We start from the raw sequence: 26,569 nt of genomic DNA on the forward strand, positions 1-26,569 counted from the left end.
TTACGCCAACAGATTCTGTTCGCGTTTAACTAAAAAATTAACACATATATGATTTTTCTGTGAATTTGCAGATTTTTGAAACCACTGTGACTGGCCACACGATTCATCATTCACACCGTCGTCATCATCAACACTTTATGACCACTTTGAGACACATGTGGCTAGCCGGGGGCCAAATACTACGGATACATGCATACAAAGATACAAATAGTACGAGTATCTATCGGATACACACACACACAGAGAAAATTTGGGTTACTAAAACACACAGACAAAAGCGACACGGCCAAAACGAAATGGCCAAAAAGCGGAACTTGTAATTTCAATTCGTGTATTTCACGTTTAGCGAGCGTGGCTTTTTGCGCGCGAGAGGTGTTTGCTTCAGTCGCTGTTACTACTTTAGTTAGTGACCGGCTGTCCGAAAGGAAGATACAGGGAGAGAGAGAGAGAGAGATACTTAATGAGATATATTTTCCCCATGTTCCCGCTGCTTGTCCCACGGCCCAATTGCAAAAACTAATTGCAAACGCGCTTCAAGCCGACACAGAGCCAGCCCCTGCCCTGACATCTTAGAGAGAGTGGAGAGAGATGCGATGCACTTGACTGCAAATAATGGCACACGACACATGGTCATCCAGTGTTCCAGGGAGGGACGGAGTGGCTAACGTGCAACATGTTGCCAGAATGAATTAAATTATTCAAATCCGCAAGCATCGAGAAGCAACGCAACAATGTTTGGCTTAATCCAAGGCATTTATCTTGTCCCAAAGCAATGTCAACATAACAATTTTTAGTACCTCTTCAAATAGAGGATGGATACGCGTTGGGGTATGATCTGACAGAGGGAGGATTGTGTGTTTGGATCTCTTATATCTTCGGGTATAAAAGAGCTATGAAAGCAACCAAAGTTTGAGTTTTAGGCCTCGACATTAAGATACCCGAGACTATTCTCAGATTTTAAGAAGGCAGTAATATTTCTATAGAGGCACACGTGGCTCGACACCAAGATAGCCGGTACTCTTTTCCGGTACTATTACTCCTCAACTTTCAAGGATATGAGTCTCATTTTTAGTGAGTATTAAAGGGAAGGAATAAAATAGCTATATATATGACTAGTATTGAAAATTTCCCTTATTATTCCTCTCAATTCAAAACATTCCTTGAACAGAACCTGCTTGAATCATTCTACAATGATATGAAATTCATATAAGTCTCTGTTTGCTCCTCAACAGGTATCCCCATAGTCTCTACACGAATCATAGGCCTGTTCCTTTCTTGTTGCTTATCTAATTGCAACATTTTGCTGCAGCAACATTGCCCCAAGCGAGCAGGTGTTTTGCCAGTTGAAGTCTCCTTTAGCGACGACTTTTATCGTGTCTCTGGCTCTGTCTCTGGCTCTGTCACTGACTCTGGGGCTTTTGCCTTAATTTGACTAGACTTACGCATTTAGAACCGGAAATGTAGCAGCCGAGTGTCATTTTGTGCAAATCACACACACAAAAGACGACAGGCAAAAGGCCCACAGAGTGGCGGAAGACTGTTCGAGAGAGAAGTACATTCTGTTCTTCTCCGAGTTGGCTGAATAAATCCACACACGATCTGGCATAGATGAATGACTTGAGAGAAGACCCCTGCCTCTGGAGTGGAGTCCGTTGCATACCATACTTTAGTTTTTCCAGCAATTGTTTATCCATTGTACATACCTGCAATCGAGAGGGGAACGAGAAGAGAAACGAGAATTAGTATACAGGTGATTTAGTATAATGTTCTGCCGCTGCGACCGCTGCGACCGCTGCGGCCGCTGCTGCTGCGTGTTTTTATATCGTAACAAGTGAATAACAATTAACATTATAATGTCTGATGTCTCGATGTAGCAGCTCTACAAATTATGGTGTTCAGTGCTGTGTGCGCAAGACCTCTGCTTATTACGGAGTGTGTGTGGATTAGCATACAACTAGTGCTAAGAGGAGGGAACCTTCAAGAGAAGTCTTAATAGAATGAATCTTCGGCGGAAGGTAACACTCAAAAATAATCAAAAGAACGCTCCCAAAAGAGATTTTAGAGAGAGAGTGAGTTCTTGAGTGATCCTCTAATATCTATCTGATATTCTGTTCTATTGGTATATCCCCCATATATGTATCTGTAGTATACAATCGCATAACTAACCTATCATACACGATGTATTGCCCTTGGGGAGACCTTCAAACTAAATCCCCAATAGTTCTGCCTATCTAACAAACTTATTAGATAATGGAGTGCCATGTTTACATCGATTGATTGATTCTTATTAACCACGTTGTTTTTTAGAATTTACTACGCAACTCTTTTAACGAACTGTTATCCGACTCTTATCGTAATAACACGTTGAAATAGTAAACTTTGGATGGAGCATTAGAGGGTATGTCATTCATACATGTATCTCCATTTCTTGCACTTAATTTGCTTCATTCCTATAAAACACTTTTTATATTGCTTTTCCCGTACTTGTCCAAATAATGGATTTAGCTAATACCGGACTCTCAAACGCTGTTTTACTATTCAAGTTGTTTCCAACACTAATTCTTTACAGTTAAATCCACTTTTCCAACACTCATTTTTCTTTTGTATTATTTTCTGTCACTTCTTCAACTTCTTTTCCTCGAACTCCCCATTTCATGCCTTATTGCAACAGTTGATCTTTGGCCTTTTCGGTACACTCCACTAAGCTCATGCCCCACATCCCATCCCCATTCCATGTGCAACCCTTCCCCAGCCCCTCCCCTCCCCATGCCGTAATACACGCGCCCAAAAGTAGACACGCATAATTAGTTTTTAATGCTTTCGAGCTGCGAGAGTTGTCATCATCGGGGCATGGAGAACGAGAACATGAACGATAGAACGATGCCAGACGACGACACGACCATCGTAATGCGCCTCATTTGAGAGGCGATACACCCACACCCCCCACTTCGCCGTCTATGAATGGAAGGGAGAGAGGTAGGGGAAAGTCTGGCAGCAAGTGCTTTGAAAGCAGAGGAAGGGAAACTCTGACACCCAATGCTGGCTGACATTTGGCGTTGACCTCAACGGCAGTCGGTCGTTTGGGACAGGCGCTCGACATTTGTCAATGAGTGGGGCAATGAAATATGGATTAAAGTCTTTTTCCGAAGACCCTATACCCCATACCCTCTCTAAGAACCCAAATACCCCCCTGGAAACACAATTAGCTCTTGAAGAAGCCGACGACGACGACGACGACTACGACAACGACGATGTCGAGTTCTATGCGGATGTCGTCAGCGCGAAATGTGTGTGCCCCAAAGAGAGAGAGACGGCGAAAAACAAGTGTTATCAGCGGCCCCCAACAAATACAACAACAATAAAGTGAGCGAGAGGGAGCCACACAGTAGATATAGCGTTAATATTCTTATCAGAGAAAAAACAACAACAACAGCAGCAGAATAAAATTTAGAAAAATTAACAACTGGCGACAGACGTCGCGACGTAGCAGACGAGACACAAAAACTGTTACGATTATAAATAAATATACAAAAAACAAAAACTTTAGTAAAAAGGAATAAACAAAAGCAAAAGAGAATGGAAAACAAAAGCAAAATAAATACAGAAACAAACACAGAAAACTCAAGCGATAAGCAGCAAAGTCAATGAAACACACAGAAATAAAACAGCACTTAAAACAAAAACAAAAAAACAAAAATAATAACCAAATGAAATAAAAAAATAAATAATACAAAAATTGAGAGAACAGTGAGAGACCAGACCTGGGGCAAATAATTAAGCAGACGATTATTTGTACAGACATACATACATTTGTATACAGTGATGTCTCCTCTCTCATAAAATAATCTGCCAAGCTCAAGGTCGTATCAACAAAATGAAAGTTCAAATTTTCTTTTTAAATTTCAAACTTCTTTCAGATTCTAGGGTTTAAGGTCGTTGCAGATATTTCCCTTGGCCCATTCTTCAATTAAATTATTATAAGAAATGTTTTTTCTTAAATACCCATATATTTTATTGATTTGATTGGTAGCAGCGCTTATTTCTAGAGGTAACAAACTACAGAATTTAACTTGAGATCATTACTGTTTATATGTATTGGAAACCTAACGTTTTCCAGATGTTTGCGAAACATCTTTCTATCAACTATCACTATAAACCATATACAACTACATTGTATATACCTAGAGTATATCGGACTTTAGATATACACAGTCTGAAGGCGTAGCTGAAGTATTAGAACGCTCTCAATCTCCGTTTATCCATTCAGAACTGTTTTGAGATATCATCAAAAAATGTATCGGAGGTATCGATACCCAATTATTTAAGAAAGATTTCTTCATTTTCGATTTTCGCGATTTTTCCTTAAAAGCCTTTAAAGCCACTTTTGTTCCAGAAAAAATGCTTCTATTTATTTCGTACTCCTGAGAATGAGAGATTTCTTAGAGAACATCTTCTAATTTTTAATTTGATGAATTACTCGCTGTGACTGTCCATTCAAACAGGTTTTCACTGTATCTGAATACACATACATATGTACTTATATTAGTTTTCACACATATTTAAATATTTACTCCCTATTTATATACATATGTACATATATATATTTTAATAGAGCTTGCACAAAAACAACACCCCGAACTAAGGAAAATAAAGAGATAGACTCACGCAGTGAAGGAGAGAGGGAGAGATAGGAAGATAGATACAGACAGAAATAGGCCGAGACTGAGACAGAAAGAGAGGGGTTGGTCGGAAAGAGACAGAGGACTAAGAAAGAAAGAGAGAGAGGGACAGAATCAGAGGTAGCGATACGACTAGCGGACAAGTGCAAATCAAATAAAAGCCAAAGCAATGACAGTATAAAAATGTATAAAAATTATTGGCGCTTCGCCAATTGTTAGCCACAACAACAACAGCAAAAAAGCAATAACAATATGCGAGGCGTCAACGAGAAGAAGTCGTCGTGAATTGAAGGAACGGTAAACGAGCGAAGTGTAGGCAAATGCCAGAAGAAGGAACAACAACATCAACAATTTCAATCCAAAGCAAATGAAACGCCAAAGAGAAGAGCAATAAAAGAGAAGCGGCAGCAGCAAGAAAAAACTATTACAAGATGATAAAAGATGAATGGCAGAATAGAGAGAGGGAGAGGATGAGACGAGGGCCAGGACAAAAGCAGAGATAGGAGCAAGAAAAGAGAGCGAGCTTATAGCGGAAAATTGTAGAATTATAGCAGAACAGAAGATCAATAGAGTTAAGGAGGAGCTGTGAAAGAAGAGATACGATACAAGAGCAGACACTTCTCACACTCTTGGTACAGTCACCACTTTACATCGGAGATCAGGCATGGTGTGACCAGAGTTCAAGAGATGATAGATGCGTGAAGTATGAAATAGAATAGCTAAAGGTCTTAAACTGTCACAAGAGGGGTAGGAACGTCTCGGTTTGGTGCCACATCTTTACCAGAAGAAAGGCACAAAAAAGAACCTGGTGTGAATAGAAGAAAACGGTGTAATATACATTAAACAACTGGGTGACAGAGTAGTGAGTTGACAGTGGTGGATAATGACAAACGAGTACCAGAGATTGTACAACGGCAGATTGTGAGTGAGAAAGTGAGTTAGAGAAAAGAGAGTCGACAGTGGAATAACAGATATCGATGCCTATATCGTATCGGAAGCCTATATTGCGACCACATTATGGAAGAGAACCATTCCATAAACAGGGCCAAAAAGATAACAGAAGCAGACACTCAGCAGACAGCAGACAGGGGCAGACAGCACAGCAGCAGATATTTATGTATCAACCAGCGTCAGAGGCCAAGCCTAAGCAGAGAGCAGAGAAAACATTAACGGAACGCCTTTCTCCTCCTTCTCCTCCCTGGTATACATATCTACGCATCTGAGTGAAAAACCCGAGAGTAAAATGCTTTAATTAAAATTGTCTTAAATTATAATTTATGTCGGCGGCATTAATTCGCAGGCGTCGTAGTCGCCGCTGTCTGCGTTGCTGTTCCGACTAATTCACAGCTTTGCCACAGTCAGAGTATCTCACAGATACAATTATACAGGAGATACATGCATATATACAGATACATATGTAGCTGCTAGCTACGCAGCAAGATGTCTTCCGATCAAATCTTCTTTAAAATATTTGAAAAATTCTATGAATTGAAATTTATGAGAAGCCAAAAGTCTTTAAGCCAATTAGGAATCAGGGCAACCCTGGTTTCTAGTTGTGAAAGACTATCCTGATTCTACCCGCCTTCCTGTTTCTAATAAGAATTGAAATATCTTTGACAACGGTATCAAAAATCCAATTGTAAATCTAATCCTGGATCCGTGGTATATTTTAATGCCCTGGCAACCATGATTGCTGTAATGTAATGCCTGGCAACCCTGATTGCTGTAATGTAATGCCTGGCAACCCTGATGATAACCTCAAACATATAAAAAAAGGGATTTTCTCTTAAAGAAGAGGAGAAAAGAAGTAGAGGAGGCCAGGAGGAAGAGGAATGGCCCGCCAGAGTACAACGCACTGATGACGACTCCGAAACGCATTGTCATTGAAAGGAACTTGAGGCAGGGCGCAGCAGCAGCACTACAACAATGGCCCCAGATCCCCGACCGCTGGACTGAAAGGAGGATGGTGGGTCGGTCACACACACAACACGAAGGAGCACAACAAAAGGAAGCAGCAGAAGGCAACAGCAGGACAGGAGCACACCCCGGGGAGGGGACAGCAGCGGTATATTGAAGGCGGCCAGGGGCAGCGACCGCCGCCTGGCTGTGTGGCAAAACGAGTTCAACGACGACCGAGAAAACAGTAGAAGAGTGAGGAGAGGGAAGGCAAAGGAATGTGAGGAGAGAGGAGCAGGAGAGACCCACAACAATGGTGACGACGACGACGACAATGTCCTGCATTGGTAATGTCTTTAACCTTTCAAGGATATTTCAGGCATTGCCTCATGCCCCATGACCCATGCGCCCTTCCACAGCCACTATCCTCTGGCACCCTCTAATATCGAAGAAGATTGCCTTAAAGGAGCTCCCAAACTATGGGGGAAACCCCTTCCACTGCCCCTGCCCCAAAACGGGGAGCAGGAAGAGCACAACAGTTATTTACAGATCTTATGAGGATAGCCAGAGCCACAGGGAAAATCTAATAAATTACACGAGAGCTGGGAAGATGGTAGATGGGAGAGAAAAGTTGATGAACTCTGAAGGAAAAATGGGGGAAGGGTTGCGCCCCAGATTGGGGTAGGTTTCAGAGGGGTTCAAGCACAGGGGTTACGCACATTTTCCACACATTTTTCCCCCATCAAAGCAGAAGCAACAGAAGCTCTCTGTCTATTAGAAAAATGATATAATGGCAGTGTCTTAAGTACACACAGAAAAACTTTACATAACAAGCAACCCCCAATCCCCCGTCTGTAGGGAGACTGTTCCAAGGTGTTGCTTTGTCTCTGGACCATCCCATGCGCCACACGCACTTTTTCATACGCAATTTACTTTACTTTTGTTCGTCCTTGTGTTCCTTTGGGGTTGGCTTTTGTGGTCAATGGATAGAAAGACGTATCTGTAAGAAGGGTGGTTTGGGGGGCAACATTATGGCTCATTAAAAATTAGCTTTAGATCTTTACAGACCCTATCTTTCGGTCCGCACACAAAAACACTAATCTTTCTATATCTATAAAGATTATTTCCTCTGGCATAAATTTGATTTATCATTTTCTTGTGTATTTTTAAACGACGACACTAGACCCGATGACAACGATGTCGGCTAATTGTCGCTGACAGAACGACAGAACAGAACAGAAGAGAACAGAAAAGGCAACTCTGGCGACAGACTGTACTTGTATGAAGTGTATGATATGGAAACTTTTCCTGAATTGATGATGGATTCCAGCCAAGAATCTTCTGTGGAAGTAGAAAATATCTTAAAAGATGAATTGATTTTATAGTTTATGGCTATACAAAAAGCTATATGTGATAGAAATTTTACTATCTTTTTCGTTCTAAATAATTGAATCATCAATGCAGTACTTAAACTCCAAATTTCCACAACAATCTCCACTTTCATTCCACTCTTGTACTGGATTTAGGCCTCTCACTAAGAGTGAATTTAGGGGCATTGAGATCTCAACACTAACAACTATTGAATTTGGGAACTGCTTCCATAAAAACCTGTAGCAATAATCCCCCTATCCTACCCTCTCCCTGATACCCTCTTTCTTACAAAAGCATTTCCTCTAGACCTCAAGACCTGCCAAAAAAAAAATCCCATAAATTACAAAATATCCAACTTGTTTGCACTTTCATTTATTTATTTTTCTATATTTTTTTATAAAAGTATTTTTGGAAAAACTACACAAAAAAAACTGTGTGGCGTGCCCCCGCAGTAAAATTTGTTTGTCGCTTGTCGTTGAAAGAAACTGTTTTTTTTTTCGGTTGGAAAAAAATTTCAAAAAACAAAAATGAAACAAGAAAAAAAATGAAAGAATTTTTTCTGCCATAAATTTCAAGAGAATTTTGCATGAGTCGTGAAACGGATTTTCAATTGGGTTTTGGCAGGGGGGTAAGGTGATTGTTTTTTCTGTGGCACGGTGACTGACTCATCTGTCCTCTTCACGCCCCCCTCTAACCCCCCTCTCGGTGTGTGCGTGTCTGTGTGGAAAACTCTTATGAATGACAACAATTTGCGGCGTAATTAACTTGAAAATGCGAAAAACGGAATGGAAAATTGCTTGGCCATGGGTATGGGTCCCTCTCGCAATTTTTGGTTCCCCTTGGCCAACATTTTTCCTCTACTGGCCATTGGCTGTCACCCCCCACCCCGCACCCGTCACCACCTATCCCCCCGTGCCCTGGTCTGCCACTGCTATTTTGCTGCCACACACTGATGTTTGTGCCTCTTGTTCTTAGTGGGTCAAATGCGTTAAGTTTCGAGAGTCAACCTTAGAGCAAGAATTGGCGGCGCGCATGGCCAGAACCACTTAAAATATTTAACCAAAAATTCATTGGCCTACGCTCTATCTCTCTCTCGCTCTCTGAATGTCTTCCTGTCTCACTCTCCCTCTCTCTCCCTCTTTTGTTGGTCAAAATGCTTGCATAACTCGCGTTGCAGACACAAATGGCCCGAAACAGACGACAGCGAAAGATATCGGACCAGACAGCGAACGCACATCAAACAGCTGCAACATTCTACGAAAACGGCGGAGAGGAGGGACGACAAGTTGGGGAGGGGCTGCAAGGGGGGAAGGTGAAAGAGGGGCTTGCACTGCGAAGGCGTTGACTCAAATCCGTGGCAGACAATTTCCATGCCATTCCGCCTTTTTAAGGTCATGGCGCACACACAGAGAGACTCGACGACTCAACAGCCACGCTGCCACGCCGCTGCTGTTGCTGTTGCCTCTGCTGCAATTGGCATAATTGAGGCGCACAGTAGGCAGGCGATTGTCTGGGCGTGGCAGCAGCAAAAATGAAAGAAACGTAGCGTTTGTGGCAATGCCAACAAGTTGCAATTGCCGAAGTTTAACAAGAAGTTCGCCTGCCTGCCTGCCACAACGAAATTGAACTTGTTGCAGTCTATATTTTGTTTGTGGCAGTGGCAGTGTGGCAGCATTAACAACTTTGGCAGAAATGATGAGCATGATAGGGGAATGGAAAGCAGCAGCAAAAGGAGGAGACAGTAGTCATTAATGGTGGCAATGTTTTGCATATTTTCTTTAATGGTATCGAAATTTATCGATCAAATTATCGAACATGTGATATTAGCTTAAAATTCCCTCACTTTAATGCTGAAAATATGTATCAATAAACGTATAGAAAATCGATAAATGGATTCAAAAAAGTTTAGATAAATGTTTCCACAAATGTCTTAATCAATTTGTCGATCAAAGTGTCGTGGGTAATGCTATAATCCTAGAGGAATACTGGATTTATATGTAATCATCTCGCTTCCCTCGCGTTGTGACATTTTATTCCCGTACTTTAGAGTCAATCCAAATGACGCCTTGTGGAATTATTTTCCTTAATTTTTACATCAATTAATTCTTAAGAAAACGATACAGTTCCCTTTTCAGCTTCTACGCTGCCAAAATACAAAATAATATTATCATTTCTAATGCAAATGAATTGCAATGCCCATCAGTTAGAGTAGATCTAATCTACATACATTTAAGACACAAATTAAACATCGTTCGCTTTGCAAAATGTTGATACCTGCCTCTCACACGTTTTGTGCAATTTTGTGGAGCCCAGCGATTGAATCTGTCGTTTTTGGTGTCCTCAACTTTGAATCTATTTTGTAATTATTCATTATTCATTTGCTGGCCAAAGGGCCATTCAAATGCTAGACAGACAGTAGAGGCAGAGGCGACAACAAGCTGAGGCAGAGGCAGAGGCAGACGCAGTGGCAATTAGATGTCCGTTGGCCCCAGACACAAGCCGGTAATAACACCAACAAAAACTACAACAACAGCAGCTACTGCACATTCAACAACAATACAACAACAACCAAATACAATGGCAGCTCGTCAATTGCCTGCCTGTCACGTGTAAAAAGTCAATATATTGCACAATGCGGCGTCAAGTGCGGCATAGAAGCAGCGCCATGGGTGGAGTAGCAGAAGGGGGGCTCAAAAAAATAGTCAGAGAAAGAGAGAGGTTCGAAAAAGTGGAAAGAGAAGTGGAATAGTGTGGAAAGAGTAGAAGATGGCAGAAGGGGAAGGGCGGAAATGAAAGGGTTAGACTGAAAAGTGCAGACGAGGAAGTGCATATAAAAAGGGGAAAGGGGAGTGAGTGTTTGCCCAATAAAGAGGTCGCCCGAAGACGACGGCGCTGGCCTGCTGTCTCAACATTTCCGTAAACAACAGTAAAACCAAAGACAAGAAATGGTAGAACCACAGAACCAGAGAAACGAAGCATGATACCCTAGATATTGATTTCTATGTAAAAACATATGAAAAAAGAGTTATTGATTGGAAAATCTTTAGAAAATTTAAACTTAAAACTACAAAATGCGATCTTTTCGATTTTACATAGTTTTTTCAATAGAAAGAGACGGAATAAGAGAAATGTATAATGACTGTTATCGATTCATAATCGAGGGACTCTGATTGTTGCATCTTTTCCCACATAGAACACAAGAGTTTAATTTGATTTTTGTAGGAAATGCATTTTCGATAGAAAAGAGATGTTCGATCACAAACCGATAGCACTTGGAGTACTACAAGGGGTATAAAGAAATTCTGTACACTTTTTTCGGATGGTGATAGAGAGTCGAAGAGAGTGCGAAACTGCTAAGACTAGAGAAAGAGAGGGAGAGCGCCACAGCAGACAACGTTTCATTAATTTACAGCTACACCACACACATACACACCCATACAACCATTCGCAGTATGCACTCTTACGTGTATTCCCCTACACCTTACGTGATGCATCCACGTCTGTAGCTCTACCTACCTCCTCCTCTCCCACTTAACCCGAACCCCCTCTCCAACCAATTCAGTAGGGTGTCGTCTTCGTCGCCCTGTCTCGGGTGGCTTCTAATATTTCATTAAGCTACGGCCGGCGTGTCGTCTCGTCGCCAGTCGCGTGCCCGTTCCAACAGAGAGAGAGAGAGGGAGAGAGAGAGAAATAGACCTCCCCGATAGCGAGAGAGAGAACGGAAGAGGGGGTCGAGTCAGCGGTAATGTCTACGTCATTCCCATCATCATCATCATGATTTAGTGCAACTTTGTGGAAGGCAAGAGAGGAGGAGGAGACGAACTGCAGTGGGAAGGTGTGAGGAGGGGGTGTTTTTGGAGGGTTCTTCGAGCTTCGTAGCCACTTTTGAGGTTATGCGCACAATTTGCGTGCGCGCCAATTAAAACAAGAAAAATAAGCAAAACACACAATAACAGTAAAATTGGTGGGAAAGAGAGCAACAGAGAGAGAGAGAGAGAGAGAGAGAGTAAAAGAGAGGACCATCCATGGCTTGAGGCGCAACAATGTAAGCTTTTTATAGTTCGCTGCCTGCGACAACAACAAAGTGCAGCAGAGAGAGAGTATAGGAAGGAGGTAGGTGATATAGAGGAAGAGGAGCGATGGGGTAGTAGACGAAAAAGGAGAGATGAGGGAGGGTCTGTCTCAGGTCAGCGACAGATTTGCAAAAATTTGCAACAATTAACGAAGATCCAATGCTCTTGGAGGAGGAATGCATTTTTTATAGATAAGGGATAAGATGTTCATCGATCATAAGTCGATAACATTCTCGATTACAAGTCGATAACTGAAAATAACTCAAAAGCTGATTGCAAGAGTAGCATTAAAAGCAATCAAAAATGCTCACGGAATGCTCACGGAAAGTCTCCAATGGAATGCAAGTGATTCATAGAGAAATTTGTGTCTGATATATAAATGAAAGATTCGAAATGAATGGCAACTATATCAAACCATATGAGAACTGATAAATGGAACGAAAGAATTCATCAAGTCTTTGATAAAACTGATTAATATCAAGTATAAGAGATACAGATTAATGATGAAACCAACAGCTCGCAAACCTCCATCGAAATAGTGATGTAAGATAGATTCTACATTCTCTGCTAAGTTTTCCTCTCTCATTTTTCTCAGTCTTCATTCAGACCCTGTTCAATGTCAATATCATGATGCCCCAATTTCCGATTCATGCTTCAAAAGTGTATTAGCAAGCGTCATCGCTGTTACTGTTGTTGCAGCTCCTGTTGTTGTTGTCGCGCGCATTCCACTTTGTGGCAAATCGAACACGTGGCAAGAGGGGCTGGGCATGGAGGTACACATTGAGGCGGTGGCAGTGGTAAAGGAGGCAGCATAACATTGTGGCAGTCACTATGCAATTGTTGATACTGTCTTTGCATGTATTTACCTACGAGTGCCTCTGTGATTCTCTCTCTCTCTCTCTCCCTCTCTCTCTCCCTCTCTCTCTCTCTCTCTGTTGTATTGCTGTGACGGCAATATCATTTACAACAACATGCTGGGGTTACCACCAGGTGGAAAGGTGTTATGGGAGGGAGAAGATAGGTGGATAGGTGGTAAAATGCTGCGGAAAATAGCACTGTTTGGAGGACTGTTGGTGCTGCTTTTGTTGAATTTGTTGTAGATTTTGTGGCTTATGTTGGTCTAAGTGTTGGTGTTATTGATTTCACTACCATATCGTAAGAGATTTTTATATTCTTCTAAATTGTTGTAGTTTTTAGACATAGATGATATGCTGTTGGTGTAGTTTTGTTGGTGTAGTTTGTTGGAATGCGATATTTGTAACATACTTATCATCATTCCATTGGAATATCTTTGTAATTCTGTTGTTGGTACGTTCTTGTTGCAATCTTTCCATTGGAATGTTATTGTTGTTTCATTGTAGTGCTGCTGTTACTGTTTCCAGCAGCCAGTAGCCTCCAATGCTCACTCATGCGCATGGACAACATTCAGCACTGACATTTAAACGTCTTGAGTTTCGCTCAGTGCTCAACACGAGTAGCCGTTTGTAATTTAAAACCCCAAAACCCAACTACAACAACTCAACAACAACCACAACACACAATAGAATTGTAATAGAATTTTTTGTTTGTAGATGCTGTCGTCATCGCGTGTGAAAGTTTAGAGAGAGGGAAAGAGGAGAGAGATATAGGGAGGGGGCGTGGCACGAATTGAGTTGTTTGAGACATACACATCTCGGGGTGAAGAGAGCGTGGGGCATTATCAAAATGCCCCATAAAACGAATGTCAAGTTTTGAATTACAGAAACTGTCAATCACTTTATTGCCGCGAGCATTACGGCATATACGATTACGAATAAATGTGGCATAGTCTCGTCTCGATGGAGGCCAGACCCCAGACCCCAGACCCCAGAGGCAGGCTGTCATTCTGATGATATCGTATTAATTATTTGGCCAATCACTACAACATGCTTTGGATCTTTGATTTGATTGGATTTAAGATCAATTTTTGAAAGGGAAATCCAAAAGCGTGAGAAACTCATTAAGTAGTACAATAGAATGTTTATGAATTTGTGAATTTTTATGGGAATGGTGGAAGCCCTTCTTTAAAATTGCACAAGAAACGTATATTTTAGCGAGAGGAAAGTGCTGAGATATATTAAATTTTGAGATATTTTTAATAAAGAAAGTGCTCCACCCAATTAATAAAAATTTTCAATTAAAATAATCTTTCAATGACAATTAACATTCACAGACAATAGATCCCCTTTTTCCGCTAATTTTTCAATCAAAAACGTCAACCTTTTCTCTGGTTTCATTCTTTGTAAATAAATCATTGAAAAGTTGTCTCTTGTTGCGAAAAATTTGCCAAAAATTTGAAGCATAGAAAAAATGATTGTCATCAACAACTATCAATAAAATTTGAATGGTTATTACATTCAATTACCAATGATTGTTAGTGGAAGAAAAGGCTGCTGTGAGGCCTGTTTTGAATAAGCAGCGAAAAAGAGACACTCGTTAGGAGAATTGGAGCGAGGGAGAGAGAGGGAGCGAGAGACATTACTAGAGACTAGAGAAAGAGATAGACATCATAGTGGAAGCGCCGTTAAGCAAATAGGAAGGAAATAAACAAGAACCAGAAACCAGACTATGGTGGAAAAACCCTCACAGAACCTCTCCCCCGTGGAACCACTGAAGCGAGTCGTCATTGCTCCGTCACCTGTGCGCCAGGTGTAAACTACATAACCAACCAGCCACCCTCCCTACCCCCACACCCCACACCCCACGACCCAGAACCCCCTTTTCTCTTCTGCAACGGAAATGCTGGACAAGAGATAGGAACAGACAGAGAGAGAGAGAGGGAGAGGGAGAGATAGAATCTGTGGAAATGACACTAGGAAATCGCTGGTAAACAATGCGCAAAACACTGAAGAAAATGCTTGGGCCCCCCAAAGCTCACACAGATTTCAGATAAGGCAATACATACATACATATAAAGGCGGAGAGAGGGGAGGGAGAGTCACTATAAAAAGAGAGGTCTAGATAGAGTCTCTGACTAGAGATTTAATCGCCATGCAAATTTTGTCACGTCTGTGGCGGCAACCACGGAAGACGATGCTTAGACGTGGGTTAATGCTGGGAGTCTCCGGTCTAGATAAATGGATAATGGAGAGCAAAATATAGACAGAAAGAGAGAGAAACAAAGATTCTCACTTTAAGAGAGAGATAATACATAAACCAACTGTCACAAAGAGTCCAAAAGAGCCGCAAAACCTGGGAGAGAGAGAGAACTACCCTGATAAGGTGGCGACCTCGTTTTTTTATTTTTTATGATCAACTCAGATTCCCCGATTCCCGATGGTATATATAAAATATTGAGTATACGTATTATACATATAGTAGGCTTATAAAATCGTCCAATCCAATCGTAAATATGCACTTGTTATTTTGTTGCTTAGGCTTCAACATTTGCTTCTACAATTGAGGCATGAGTTCAGAAACGAGGTCAATGGCTGATCGCGCAAAATGCGTAAAAAGTGGGGGAAATATGATTGAAAAACGAATGGAAGAATGCCCTAAGATTAGGGGAATTGTACTCTAGTAGAAATATAGAAAAAAAAAATAATAATTTCTTTATAAGGATGCGGGTTTATGCAGTGTGATTTAAAATCATTTCAAAGAAATATTTAATATTTTAAATACAAGAATCTTCTTTATCGAAAAGACATACTTTTTATATACTTTTTTTAAATATTTGAATATTTATAGAATTGTAAAAGATCTATTACCCCCAGAAATCCGAGCAATATTTTTGTAAGTAATATCTTTGTATATTAAGATCCCAAAATCTGAAATCCTATCAAATATCAAAGTTCTAATAAACCCAATCAGCATTTTTGTTGTTTTTAGGGTATTACAGTAAAAAGTATGTAACGCGTACTATAATTGAAGCATAAACAAAAACATTTACATAATAATTTTCACCTATTTATCCATGATATTCTCCTCTCTTTCTTCTCACACTATACTATACGCTCATTCTCTCTCTTATGTTGCTGTATAGATCTTTCTCTTATTAGCTCTCCAACAAAATGTATAAATTGTTTAAACACGTTTTGTAGCTATTTAAATACGAGTATTTTCAGGGATTTCTGATCTTTGCACTCAAACAAAAATCAATATGCATATTGATTGCTCAAATCATTCGATTAGACAACAAAAACCAAGCTAAAGATCAAAACTAAATAACTGGCACTTTATTTTTGAAAAAACATGAGAATGGTTGTTCAAAATTTGCTTAATGAAAGATGGAAGAGGGATTCCTCGCGACGCAGATTGAAGATCAGGTGGGTTTTTTTCGCGCAAAGAAAGAGAGCAAAAGGTTGGGGGGGAAACAGCAGCAGCAGCAGACCCAAAAGCAGCAAAGAACCAGCCTATTTAGATGTAAGATCTGCGGATAGACACAAACCATAAAAAAAAATAATGTTGGCTATAGAAAAAAACAAAACAAGAGAGGAAGAGACTTTAGAGGAAGGAAGGCAGACGACGATGGCACACACCTGTCTTACGGTAACAACAACAGCTAAAACAATCTCTACAACAATTACAACAACGTCTACAACACTTACTATACTACAAAAACCATAGAGAGAGAGAGAGAGGGCAAACAAACTACAAGAAGGAAGAGGCGCCGCCGCGCATCTACGCGAATGTACGGCGTATGCAAAAACACAAAAACATTGTAGACAAGAGCACACACACACACACCCTCTCTACACCTTTTCGCAATATCCCCTTTCCCCCTTTGAGGCCTCTTCTCTCTAGATCTCTCGTCGAGGCCGCACCTTCCGCAAAAAAAACAGAATCTATTTTTTTTTTTAGCCCCCTGGTTCTCCTCCCACCGCCTTTTTGCCTTGTGTCTTGTCGTGTGTCTTAAGTTTTTTTTTTGCTAATAATAATAAAAAAAAGAGGAGATGCAGCAAAGAAAGAAAGAACGGGATGGACATCACATGACATGTTGGGTGGGACACGAGGGGCAGGCGGATGGGAGGGGGGGCTACAGATCGGTCTCGAGACTTGCCCACAGGCCAATCGAAAGAGTGAGGGAGAGAGCGAGACACAGAAAGAGAGAGAGAGAGAGAGAGAGAGAGATGGAAGGAGGGTGATTTAGAAGAGACGGATGGCAGGCCCACTGGAATGAGATCGCTCTTTTGCTTATCGCGCTTATCAAATCGGCAACTGACAGAAAAACAAGAGAAGTTTGAGGGGGAGAGAAGAGAAGGAGTAGGATAAGCAGAACTAGATGAAGGGAGAAGTATGAGGTAGCAGCAGCTAAAGGAGTAGTAGATCAAGTAATGTCGAGGGGGTCCGACAGACTGGAAAAAAGCAGCCCCCTTCCTTAGAGGGTTAATATATTGCCTGGATAGGCGGAAAGATAACACATATCCATCAGGGTTAAAGATTCTTTTATTTTCTGCTGATTTAAGATCCCATTACTAAAGATCATCTCTGGGGTTAAGAACCCTATAAGGGATATGCAAATTGCAGTGGAGTAACCCCATAAGAATATAAATCTAGATAAATTTGAATACATGGAGCAAAATAAAATATATAGCAAACAATGTAGCAATATATAGAGATTGAAAAAGGAAAAATATACTCTATATTCTATACAAACAGGAATTCAATATAGAGACCGTGAAAAATATTGTCCCGACAGATTTATTTCGTTCCTTTCTTTTGAAAATAATGCGTATACGTAACCGTATAACAATATTAGAGACCGTGCCATGTCCTCTTGTCTAATTGATTCCAGATATTTCCATTTTTCTCAGCTAATTAATCATGAAACATCAATTAGCAGATGACCTAAGAGACCAGATAGAGAGATCTGTCTAGAGTCGAAATTCCATTCATAATTCGAAATTAACCATTAAATTAGGTTAATAATTTCCCATATTTTATAGAAGAATTCCAAACCCCCCACATGGTGCTGTATGAGAGATCATAAAATATTACAATCCCCCACATGAACAATGGCTTCTCTTATCAATTCTGAACTGTTTCTTTAATCGTTCTACAGATTAGAAAAAAACGAAAGCCCGAAAAACCGAAACAGAGCTAAATTCAGCATATAACTCTGACTCGATTTTTGGGCTGATTTTTCGGCTGCTTTTTTTGTCTTTTTGCAAACCCCAAAACGTGGCCAACTGAGCGGAAAGCTTATCAGCCGAGAGCCACAAATTGGTTGATAAGCAGCCGAAAATTTTAGAATAATACTTTTTACTAGCAGGAGAGCTCTCTATCGGAGTCAATCGGAGAGAGATCTGAGCGCGGCAGAAACGTGCTGTCCGAATGGTTTCGAACCAGAAAAACACGATGAATGGCAGCAGCAGCACCAGCACCAGCCACAAAACGCTAGTGGCCAAAGTATATTGAAAGAGATTAGCATAAATTTGGAAATTTATATGAGCGATAACCGAGTCGAGAGACCAAAAAATCAAAGCGTTTAAAATATCATGAAAAAGTTACGAAGTTTAGATACTCTTTAGATTTAGGGGGAGGGGATTGGACAAATTCTCAAAATTATCAAATTCGAATGAAATTTCATAAAATTTTGTTTCCCTAAAAATTTAGATAGCAATTAAAGATTAAAGATTGGGACTTAGGGGATAAACCATAATTATATATTTAAAGATAATCCATTAATAATCCCCAATACCCACTTTATCAAGAGTATACCCATAACAGATCCAATCAAAACACAAAATAAAAACCTGTTGTTGCCAAAACAAAGCTACACCAAAAACAAAAAAAAAGAAACGAAAAAACTGAAATTTAAAAACATGAAATTCCAAAATTTTGCGACTTGAATTCTGGAAATAGAGTGACAAAGTCCATTTTTAGGCAGATTATGTAAGTGATAGATCCCCCGAGAGAGAGGGGACGGACAGGCGAGGGGGAGGGAGTGCCACGAGTCAGTGGAAGAGGGGAAAGCAGCGAAAGTGAGCAGCGCAGCTGGCGATCTTATTAGTCACGCGCTCTGCCAAGGGCAGCAATGAATGGAGCAGCAGAAATTCATTTGCTCATTTGTCTTTTTTTATTTTTACCTTTGCCTTTACCTTTAGCTCTCCCTCTCCTTCTGCTTCTTGTTTTTGTCTCCTCTTTGGCACATTTCGAGCAGCAGCAGCAGCCTGCAAGCAGCTGGCGCCAGCGCAGCTCAATGCAGCGCAAAAGTCAACGCCAGCGCCAACGTCAAAGTCGTCGTCTATCACGTTCATTGGCATTTTTGTTTTTGCATGCAGTGCCCGTGCGACGCTCTTTTTCAGTCCCTCTCTGATCCACTCCCGATATCTTTGGCTCTCTCAAAAATTTTTGTTCTGCTAGCAGTTCTTTAGGCTACGACTAAAAGATACCCTTGTCTTTACATAGTTGTTGAGGTAAGCAGTATATGTCATACCCCATGGCAGTTCTCTAAAGGGCATCAAAAAGGGTTTGGCGTGCTTTTCGTTTCATTCCCGTCGATCGATACTAATTGAGAGCCCCATTAATTCCGGGACTCTCCCACCCATAGATCAATCTGCCTTTCCCTCTCTTTATCTCGTTATGACTATATTTTGTTGTTTCTTCTGCTTTATATAATATATGTTTGTTCGCTCTACCCCTTCCACCATCCTCATCCTTCTATAATTCCCCTTCTTGTTGTTTTCTTCTTTTGCGCAACAAAAATGCCGCAAGACGTTTGTTTTGTTTTGTTTTTTTCTTTTCTGCGACTGCGACTGCGCAACGACTTTGAGACGATTCCCCTACTCTCCCATCCACCTTTCAGGTATGATGGGGAGGGGGTATGGATGGAATGGCAATGGAGTGGACTTTGGGACGCCGCGTCCCAGAGTCGCAGCGCCAGACAGAAATACTACATCCCATAACAAGACAAGGCAGGGCCCAGACCCCAGACCCCAGTCAGAGTCCCCGCCAAAGTACAGCAGCACCAGCACCAGCAGCAGCAGCAGACGGCAGACAATGTTGGCAACCGGTTTGCGATTTATTTTTGTTTCTGTGCTGTGCCGCCGCTCCCCGCAACAGACCCTACTATACATCACCGTATCGCCTCCTCTCGCTTTGGCTCATTATTATTATTTGCTGAATATTTTTGGTACCCCTTTATTGATGAGGAGTATTTACGACCCTGATAGCAGTCCCATATTTGCGTGAAACATTCGTGAATATAAGTCAAGGAATCGAGAACAATAAAACTACATAAACATTGATATAACAATAAATTATTCTCTTTACTACGCTCTCAAAGGACCAATGACTCGTTAGAGGGTATCTAAAGCTTCGATACCCTAAGGCTCCTGTCCCTTCATTCTTTTTTAACATTAAAGCTTTTGAAGCGGATTTCCAACAAACACACACACACACACATGAACACAAAATACGGAAAAAATCGAAAGGCTTCAAAAACATAGCCTGCAGGGCCGTAGGAGGGGAGGGAGGGGTGCACACTGCAGGGCAGGCAATAAATTGAGCGAAAAGCTAAAAATAAGCTCCAATTGTCGTCGCTGACTGCGCTGCTGCAGCAGCAAACAGACGTCGGCAGAGACAACTTGTCGTCGTCGATTTTTGGCCGGGCCGCCACGGTCGCCAACGCCACTGCCACTGCCGGCAGACGCTTTGGCAGCGCACGCAGCAGCAACAAAAAAACAGTAAAAGAATTTCAGAAATTGTATTATTTATTGTTTTTTGTATGGAAATATTTTGCGAGCGCTGTTTAAGCAGAAAATTAAGTAGTTTAAATAAATAATTCAACCAAAAAAGAACGACAAAAAAACTGGTAAAAAAAACCCCATCATTGGCCTACCAAAAAAAAGCAGCAAAAAATTGTTTAACAAGAGTGGGGGAGAGAGAGACAGAGAGAGAGTGCGCTATAAAATGCAGCTGCATTAAAATAATAATTATTATACGTTTTATATAAATTTATAATAAATTCTAAAATGTTGCCCCGCTGCTCTGAGTGAGCATTTCTGATACCCTTTAGGGAGAGGCGTTTAACGAATTACGCAAGAAGTTGGCCAGAAAGAATATGAGAGCCGAGCAGGAATACCGGATGAACGATTTAATACAAGAGACGAGTGTTGTTCCACCCTCTTTGAATACCAATTAAAGCATTTACTACTCTATATAAGTACATATGTACAGCCCATAGGCAAAATATCGCCAAAGCCGCTTTTACTTGTTGTATTATACATTTTATGAGCTTTTAACGGGCGGGCGTCAACGAAATGTCGTTAAAAAAGATCGAATTGAATGAGAATTGTGAATGCGAATGCGAATGGAGGAATGGCAAAGAAGTATCAATCGCTGTCAACAGAGGCAGAGGCAGAAGCAGAGACAGCAGCAACAACAGGGACAGAAGCCGCGATGCCAAATATGGGGCCACGCCACAGTGGGCGCTGCGCTGCTGCTGCGGCTGCAATCGGTAGCCGAAGGTGTGAAGCGACTTTTGACGGCGCCTGTCTCTGGCCTAACGAGTATTGTTGTTGCTGCTGCTTTTGCGTTTCCGATTGCGATTGAGAGTGAGATTCAGATGGTAAATGGGAGTGGAGTGGGATTGGTTTTGGGGTGGGACATTCTCATACGCATTTTTGTTGCAGAAATTGTGCAGGGGAGGGACAACTAGTGCAAGAGAGCGAGTAAGACAGAGATGATACTTAGACTAAATAAAATATGTGATATTCGTGATAAATGCGACATTTGGGAAATTCCAGAACATACATACATATGTACATATGTCCCTCTTCTTATTTAGGGAAATTTTTGATTTATTGGATTCCACAATAATCGAATGTTTTCCCTGAGGAAGAGATTCGATCTGATTCACAAAAATATATATGTAGTAGATTGGAATTTCTTTCTAGAGCGAATTTTCAACATTTCGATTATTAAATACCATTGCAAGCATTGGAAATAAGAGGAATTAATGTATTTCCCTTAATATTGTTAATGGGAAGATTCCACGTTCGATAATCTTCACGAATTCTTCGTATAAAACTCATTCAGGAATCCCACAATAAACCCTAAATTTAATTCTTTTTTATGTATACAAAATAATTTTCCCCATGCCGTTTACTTTATAGGGAAATTCCATTTCTTAGCTTAGGGATGTTAACCCTTTTCCAAAATTATTACCGCAAAAAAAAAATTACAAAATCGTACCTTTCGTTTCTTGTGATCCATTTCGAGTTGCGCCTTGTGCATTTCCTTGAGTTCCACTTCCTTGAGCTGATCGAGGATTATCTGGTACTTTTCGCGATTCTCCACGTCGAGCGCCACGTGAAGGTAGTCGTGCCAGTTGCGGGAATCGAAGCCCCAGTGGCAGGTCTGGTTCTCGAACTTCCGATGCACATGCCCCACAAACTTCTGGGGCGAGAACCATCCGTCGCACTCGAGGCACTTGATGCACGTGGGCTTCTGGTAGGAGTACATCTCCGGTGTGCAGATCCCCTCGCATTTGCCAAAACATTTGTGGTACACGTGGAAGCTGAGGGCGCCCTTGGGCAGGTTCTCGATGGGGATGTAGCTGTTGCGATCGGAACGATGCAGCAATGCGGCACAGAGACGCTCCGCATCGGTGCGCGTTATCAATCCGCTGGCCTTCACATCGGAGGGCAGAATCGCGGCGGCCTTGAACTCCACGAGCTGATCAGGGGTGCACTGGGAGCAGTAGATCCCCAGTTCATCGAAGATCCGATTGATCTGCTCCAGCGAGAAGTCGTTCAGGACATTGTTGAGGAACTGCGGCAGGCACAGTCGCATCTCTCCGCCTACCGAGAAGCAGCCAATGGTCTTGCCCTCCAGCCGGGTCTCGTACAGCTCCCCACAGCCCGCATCAGCCACAGAGAGGATCGGTTGCGAGAGCTCTCTCGGCGGAGTGGCAGGCGTGGCATAGATCTGAGGCGATGCTACCTCCCGATGGTGGTGCTGCAACTCGTGCGGCTCCGGGGAGCTGAGTATCTCCTTTTTGATGATTGGAATTCCGGGTGAAGGCGACTGCTGAACCTTGCCACCGCAGGTTGGACTCTCGCTGCGGATTCCACCTCCATTGGTGGAGGCCACCTCCAGGGAAGGACAGCCGCCGACCCCTGCTGCTGCTACCGCAGCTGCTGCTGCCACGGCAAGGGCATGGCCGGGTCCTTGGAGACTCTTTGTGGCACTCGTCTGGTATTTCTTCAGCACGCTGCTGATATTCGGCGTCACGTATTCGGTCATGTTCTGGATCGTTAAGGGGGATCGGATCGGATCTGATCTGATCTCTTCACGTGGGATTGTGGGGCTGGGCGGCCTCAGTGGGACCACATTTTTGCGCACACTCTCTCTTTAAACTTGAATTATTTTTTGTTAACAATTTGGCACATTTGTTGATTGGTTTTGGGATTTATTTCACTTATTTGCAACTCTTTTGCATTCATCATTTTGCCGACGGCATTTCGAAAGGCGGGAAAAACGTATGTCCGCTTTTTTCGTGCAGGGGCGGGCGCGCAAATATTTCTACCCCTTTGGGTAATTTCTCTTATTTTGGGATATTTTGCGGTAAATTAAATTTTCGGCGCAATTTCTTAATTATTATTATTATTAAATTTTATATTTTTGCACACACGGACACACACACGGGCACAGTCGGCAGACAGACACACACTCGCGCGAACGCGGGGGGATGCGGCGGTGACGTGACCCCAGACGGCGGCGACGACGGCGACAAATTCTTATTGTGCCGCCGAAATTTCCGTTTGCCGCCTTGTTTTTGTGCACTATTTATAAACCTTTTGGTTTTGCTTTTCCTTTTGCTTTTCTCCCGCTTTGTTGCAGCTTATTTTTGCATTTCTCGTTATTAAATATTTATTTTGCATGCGGCGCCCCGCTTTGTTGTTTTGGCTTTGCTTTGCTTTACTTCAATTTCTTTCCTCTCTTTTCGCAGGCGTCCGCACGTGCGAGCTTTTTACATTTGCTTTGCCATTGCGCTCACATACAGATACGCACGAACCCTCACACACACAGAGAAACGAACGAGCGCCCGCTACACGTCCGAACCAAACGAAGCCGAAAAAGTATCTGAGTATCTGCGTATCTGCGTCTCTGAGTATCTCAATTCTGAATATATGTTGATATGTCGAATATTGTGTATATTTTTTGATGAAGGTTATAATTTTTTTGCAAATATATTAATATGGACACCTTTTTGGGATAATTGAATAACATTTTAAATCTTAAATCCTATAGTATTTTTCAAATACACCCGCCTTCAAATGTTGCTGGCGCCTAAAGATGTTGCTGGGCAACAATCGCGTGTGGCTGAGGGAAAAAGAAGGTATGGACAGCAGCCAAAGCGGCCCAGAAAATTGAGCGCATGCAAGGTAAAATGCAACCCCAATTCCGTACCTACCTGGACTGCTTACAAGACTTCATACCATATTATTGATCAAACACTGTCAGATGTGGTGCATATGGTCTTTGAAATGTTTCTGGATCCGTTTTCCCAGTTGTCCATACCTTTTTTCGAGATCACTTGGGAAAAATGTTGCTGAGCTCATGTTCTTAGGGCCTCTAAGAAAATCCAGACTCATGCTGTTAAGGCACCTAAAATGTCTGCTGTTAAAATACATCGTAAAGTATCGATGCAAATAACTCAAAAAAGTTTCCACTACCTTCTGTATTTCTACCATGCTCTGATATGATAAGAACTTTCAAGCTAATTGCTATGAACCTGTTAAAGTGGCTGCTGTGGAACCAAAGCAGCTCAAAGTTAACGAGCTACTAGCTTACATTTAGTTCGAGAGTTTAAATAGCCGCCAAACAGCTCATTCATTTTATTTTGTTTTAATTTAATTAATTAATTAATTTTTCTCTCGAATCGTACTTAAGTGCATCATTTATTCCAATTGATTGCATTTGACTCCTTTTCGCTCATTCATTTTCAAACTTTTCTATTTGGCGCGCACCACTTGCGTCCAGTCGATAGTATCGATGGCCGAACTGATCTCTTCAAACCGTTTAATGCTCTCATTTTCGCTCTCATTGAATCGGGTATGAATCGGTAGCAGCATTCGTTTTTAAGGTCCCGAAGCATTCTGCATACTCTAGGGAAAAGGATATTATAGAATTGCGGAAATTTTTGTCATCCCAGGCTTTAATTAATGCAGAAACTGGTCAGTTTCAGTTTGAAATTTATTTCAACGATATTTTGCAAGTATCAGGTTATATACACAAGAAACAAATCAAATACTTATTAAATTAACGGAACAGGGTATACAAACCTCCATACTCCGGTTTTTCAGTATATTTACGGTATACTTTGAAAATGAGACGGTATATTTTGGTATATTTCTGACGGTCACACTTGAACCGAAATTTGGAATATTTTAAGTAAAAATAAGGTTTTTAAAGCAATTTTAATAAAGCAAAGCACCTATAAAGGATAACTGACAATCTAATAAGCTCTTCCCGCCCTTGCAGAAGTATCAGAAGCTAGAAAATGCCGGAGCCGCGCAGCCCGATGGCCAGCTTCGCCCAGTCGGTGTCGAATGTCATCGATGGACCCATTACATGGTTCCGTGGTAAGTCCCGGAACTTGGGGACACTGAATTGCCATCTTATGAGTCCCCTGAGGGAGCTATGCTACCCAAAATAGCGCCTACAACTGCAAAACTTGGAAAAACACTTTTCCATTACATAATGACATAACCTCAAACGCGGTAGGCCAATGTTTTTGTTTACACGGCTCTAAAACCTCGGATTTTTTGCAGAAACCATTGTGGAACCGAACCAGGAGAAGTACAACTGGTACCACCAGCGCTTCCAACGCGTGCCGACCATCGATCAGTGCTATACGGACGATGCCGTCTGCCGATTCGAGGCGGACCAGCAGTTCCGCCGGGATCGCATGGTGGAGAACGAGATTGTGAATATATTGCGGCAGCGATTCGAGGATTGCACACTGTACGAGGCTCCCGATCACATCATCAAGTGCAAGCCCATCCTCGAGCAGTACGAGAAGGCAACCGAGAACTGGTTCATCAAATGTGAGTGCGATTACCTGGGCCTCTGTTGCACACCTAACTTATTGAATCTCCCTTCTTTTAGATGGTGACTTGGGTGGCTATGCCAATGCCAAGACGGCCTACATGAAGCAGAAGCATCGTTTGATCTGGGAGCGTCGCCACGGCCCAGTAGGCAGCGGCATGAAGGGCGAAGAGTAGGCCGCTCATTGAGTTTCCTTTTATCATCCTCCTGCTCCAACTCCTGCCTGCCGAGACGGAACTGAGGTTTTTGTTAGTTCAATTTTCCGCGATTACAAAATACACACACCCTGAAATGGAATACCCAAAGAGGCCTCTGGCTTGGTTTCGTCCTTAGTTTAGGTTAAAATGTCTCATTTGTTCAGATAGTTTCTGTATTATACGAAGATTCTGTAGATCCTTGAAAGAGAGTTATTCTAAAAGGTTTCTCTGGTCTTAACAGGTCGATGATTGTTCTTTTTCTCTTAATTTGTTCTCTGGATTTGTTAAAACTGTATGCCTAATGGAATAGTTACACATTTAAAGCACTGTGCAAATC

General features: G+C 41.8%; 2 protein-coding genes across 3 annotated transcripts in view; one reads left to right on the forward strand and one right to left on the reverse strand.

Moving 5' to 3' along the window:
- LOC108163360 (putative mediator of RNA polymerase II transcription subunit 26) overlaps positions 1 to 24,073 on the reverse strand; it is a 115,810-nt gene extending 91,737 nt beyond the window's left edge. For both annotated transcript variants that reach the window (XM_017298606.2, XM_017298605.2), the window contains exon 1: positions 22,175 to 24,073. In XM_017298606.2, coding sequence (XP_017154095.1) covers positions 22,175 to 23,227 — 1,053 coding nt within the window. In that variant the 5' untranslated portion in view covers positions 23,228 to 24,073. The remainder of the gene's footprint in view (positions 1 to 22,174) is intronic.
- Positions 24,074 to 25,290: 1,217 nt separating this feature from the next.
- Positions 25,291 to 26,481, forward strand: LOC108163387 (NADH dehydrogenase [ubiquinone] 1 beta subcomplex subunit 10). Its single transcript, XM_017298642.2, has 4 exons — positions 25,291 to 25,389; positions 25,469 to 25,569; positions 25,759 to 26,034; positions 26,096 to 26,481. Exons 2-4 carry the CDS (start codon positions 25,488 to 25,490, stop codon positions 26,209 to 26,211), a joined length of 474 nt encoding a protein of 157 aa, XP_017154131.1. The 5' UTR covers positions 25,291 to 25,389; positions 25,469 to 25,487; the 3' UTR covers positions 26,212 to 26,481.
- Positions 26,482 to 26,569: the final 88 nt, after the last annotated feature.

Source organism: Drosophila miranda, chromosome 4 (assembly GCF_003369915.1).
Source record: "Drosophila miranda strain MSH22 chromosome 4, D.miranda_PacBio2.1, whole genome shotgun sequence".
NCBI classification, from domain to species: domain Eukaryota; kingdom Metazoa; phylum Arthropoda; class Insecta; order Diptera; family Drosophilidae; genus Drosophila; species Drosophila miranda.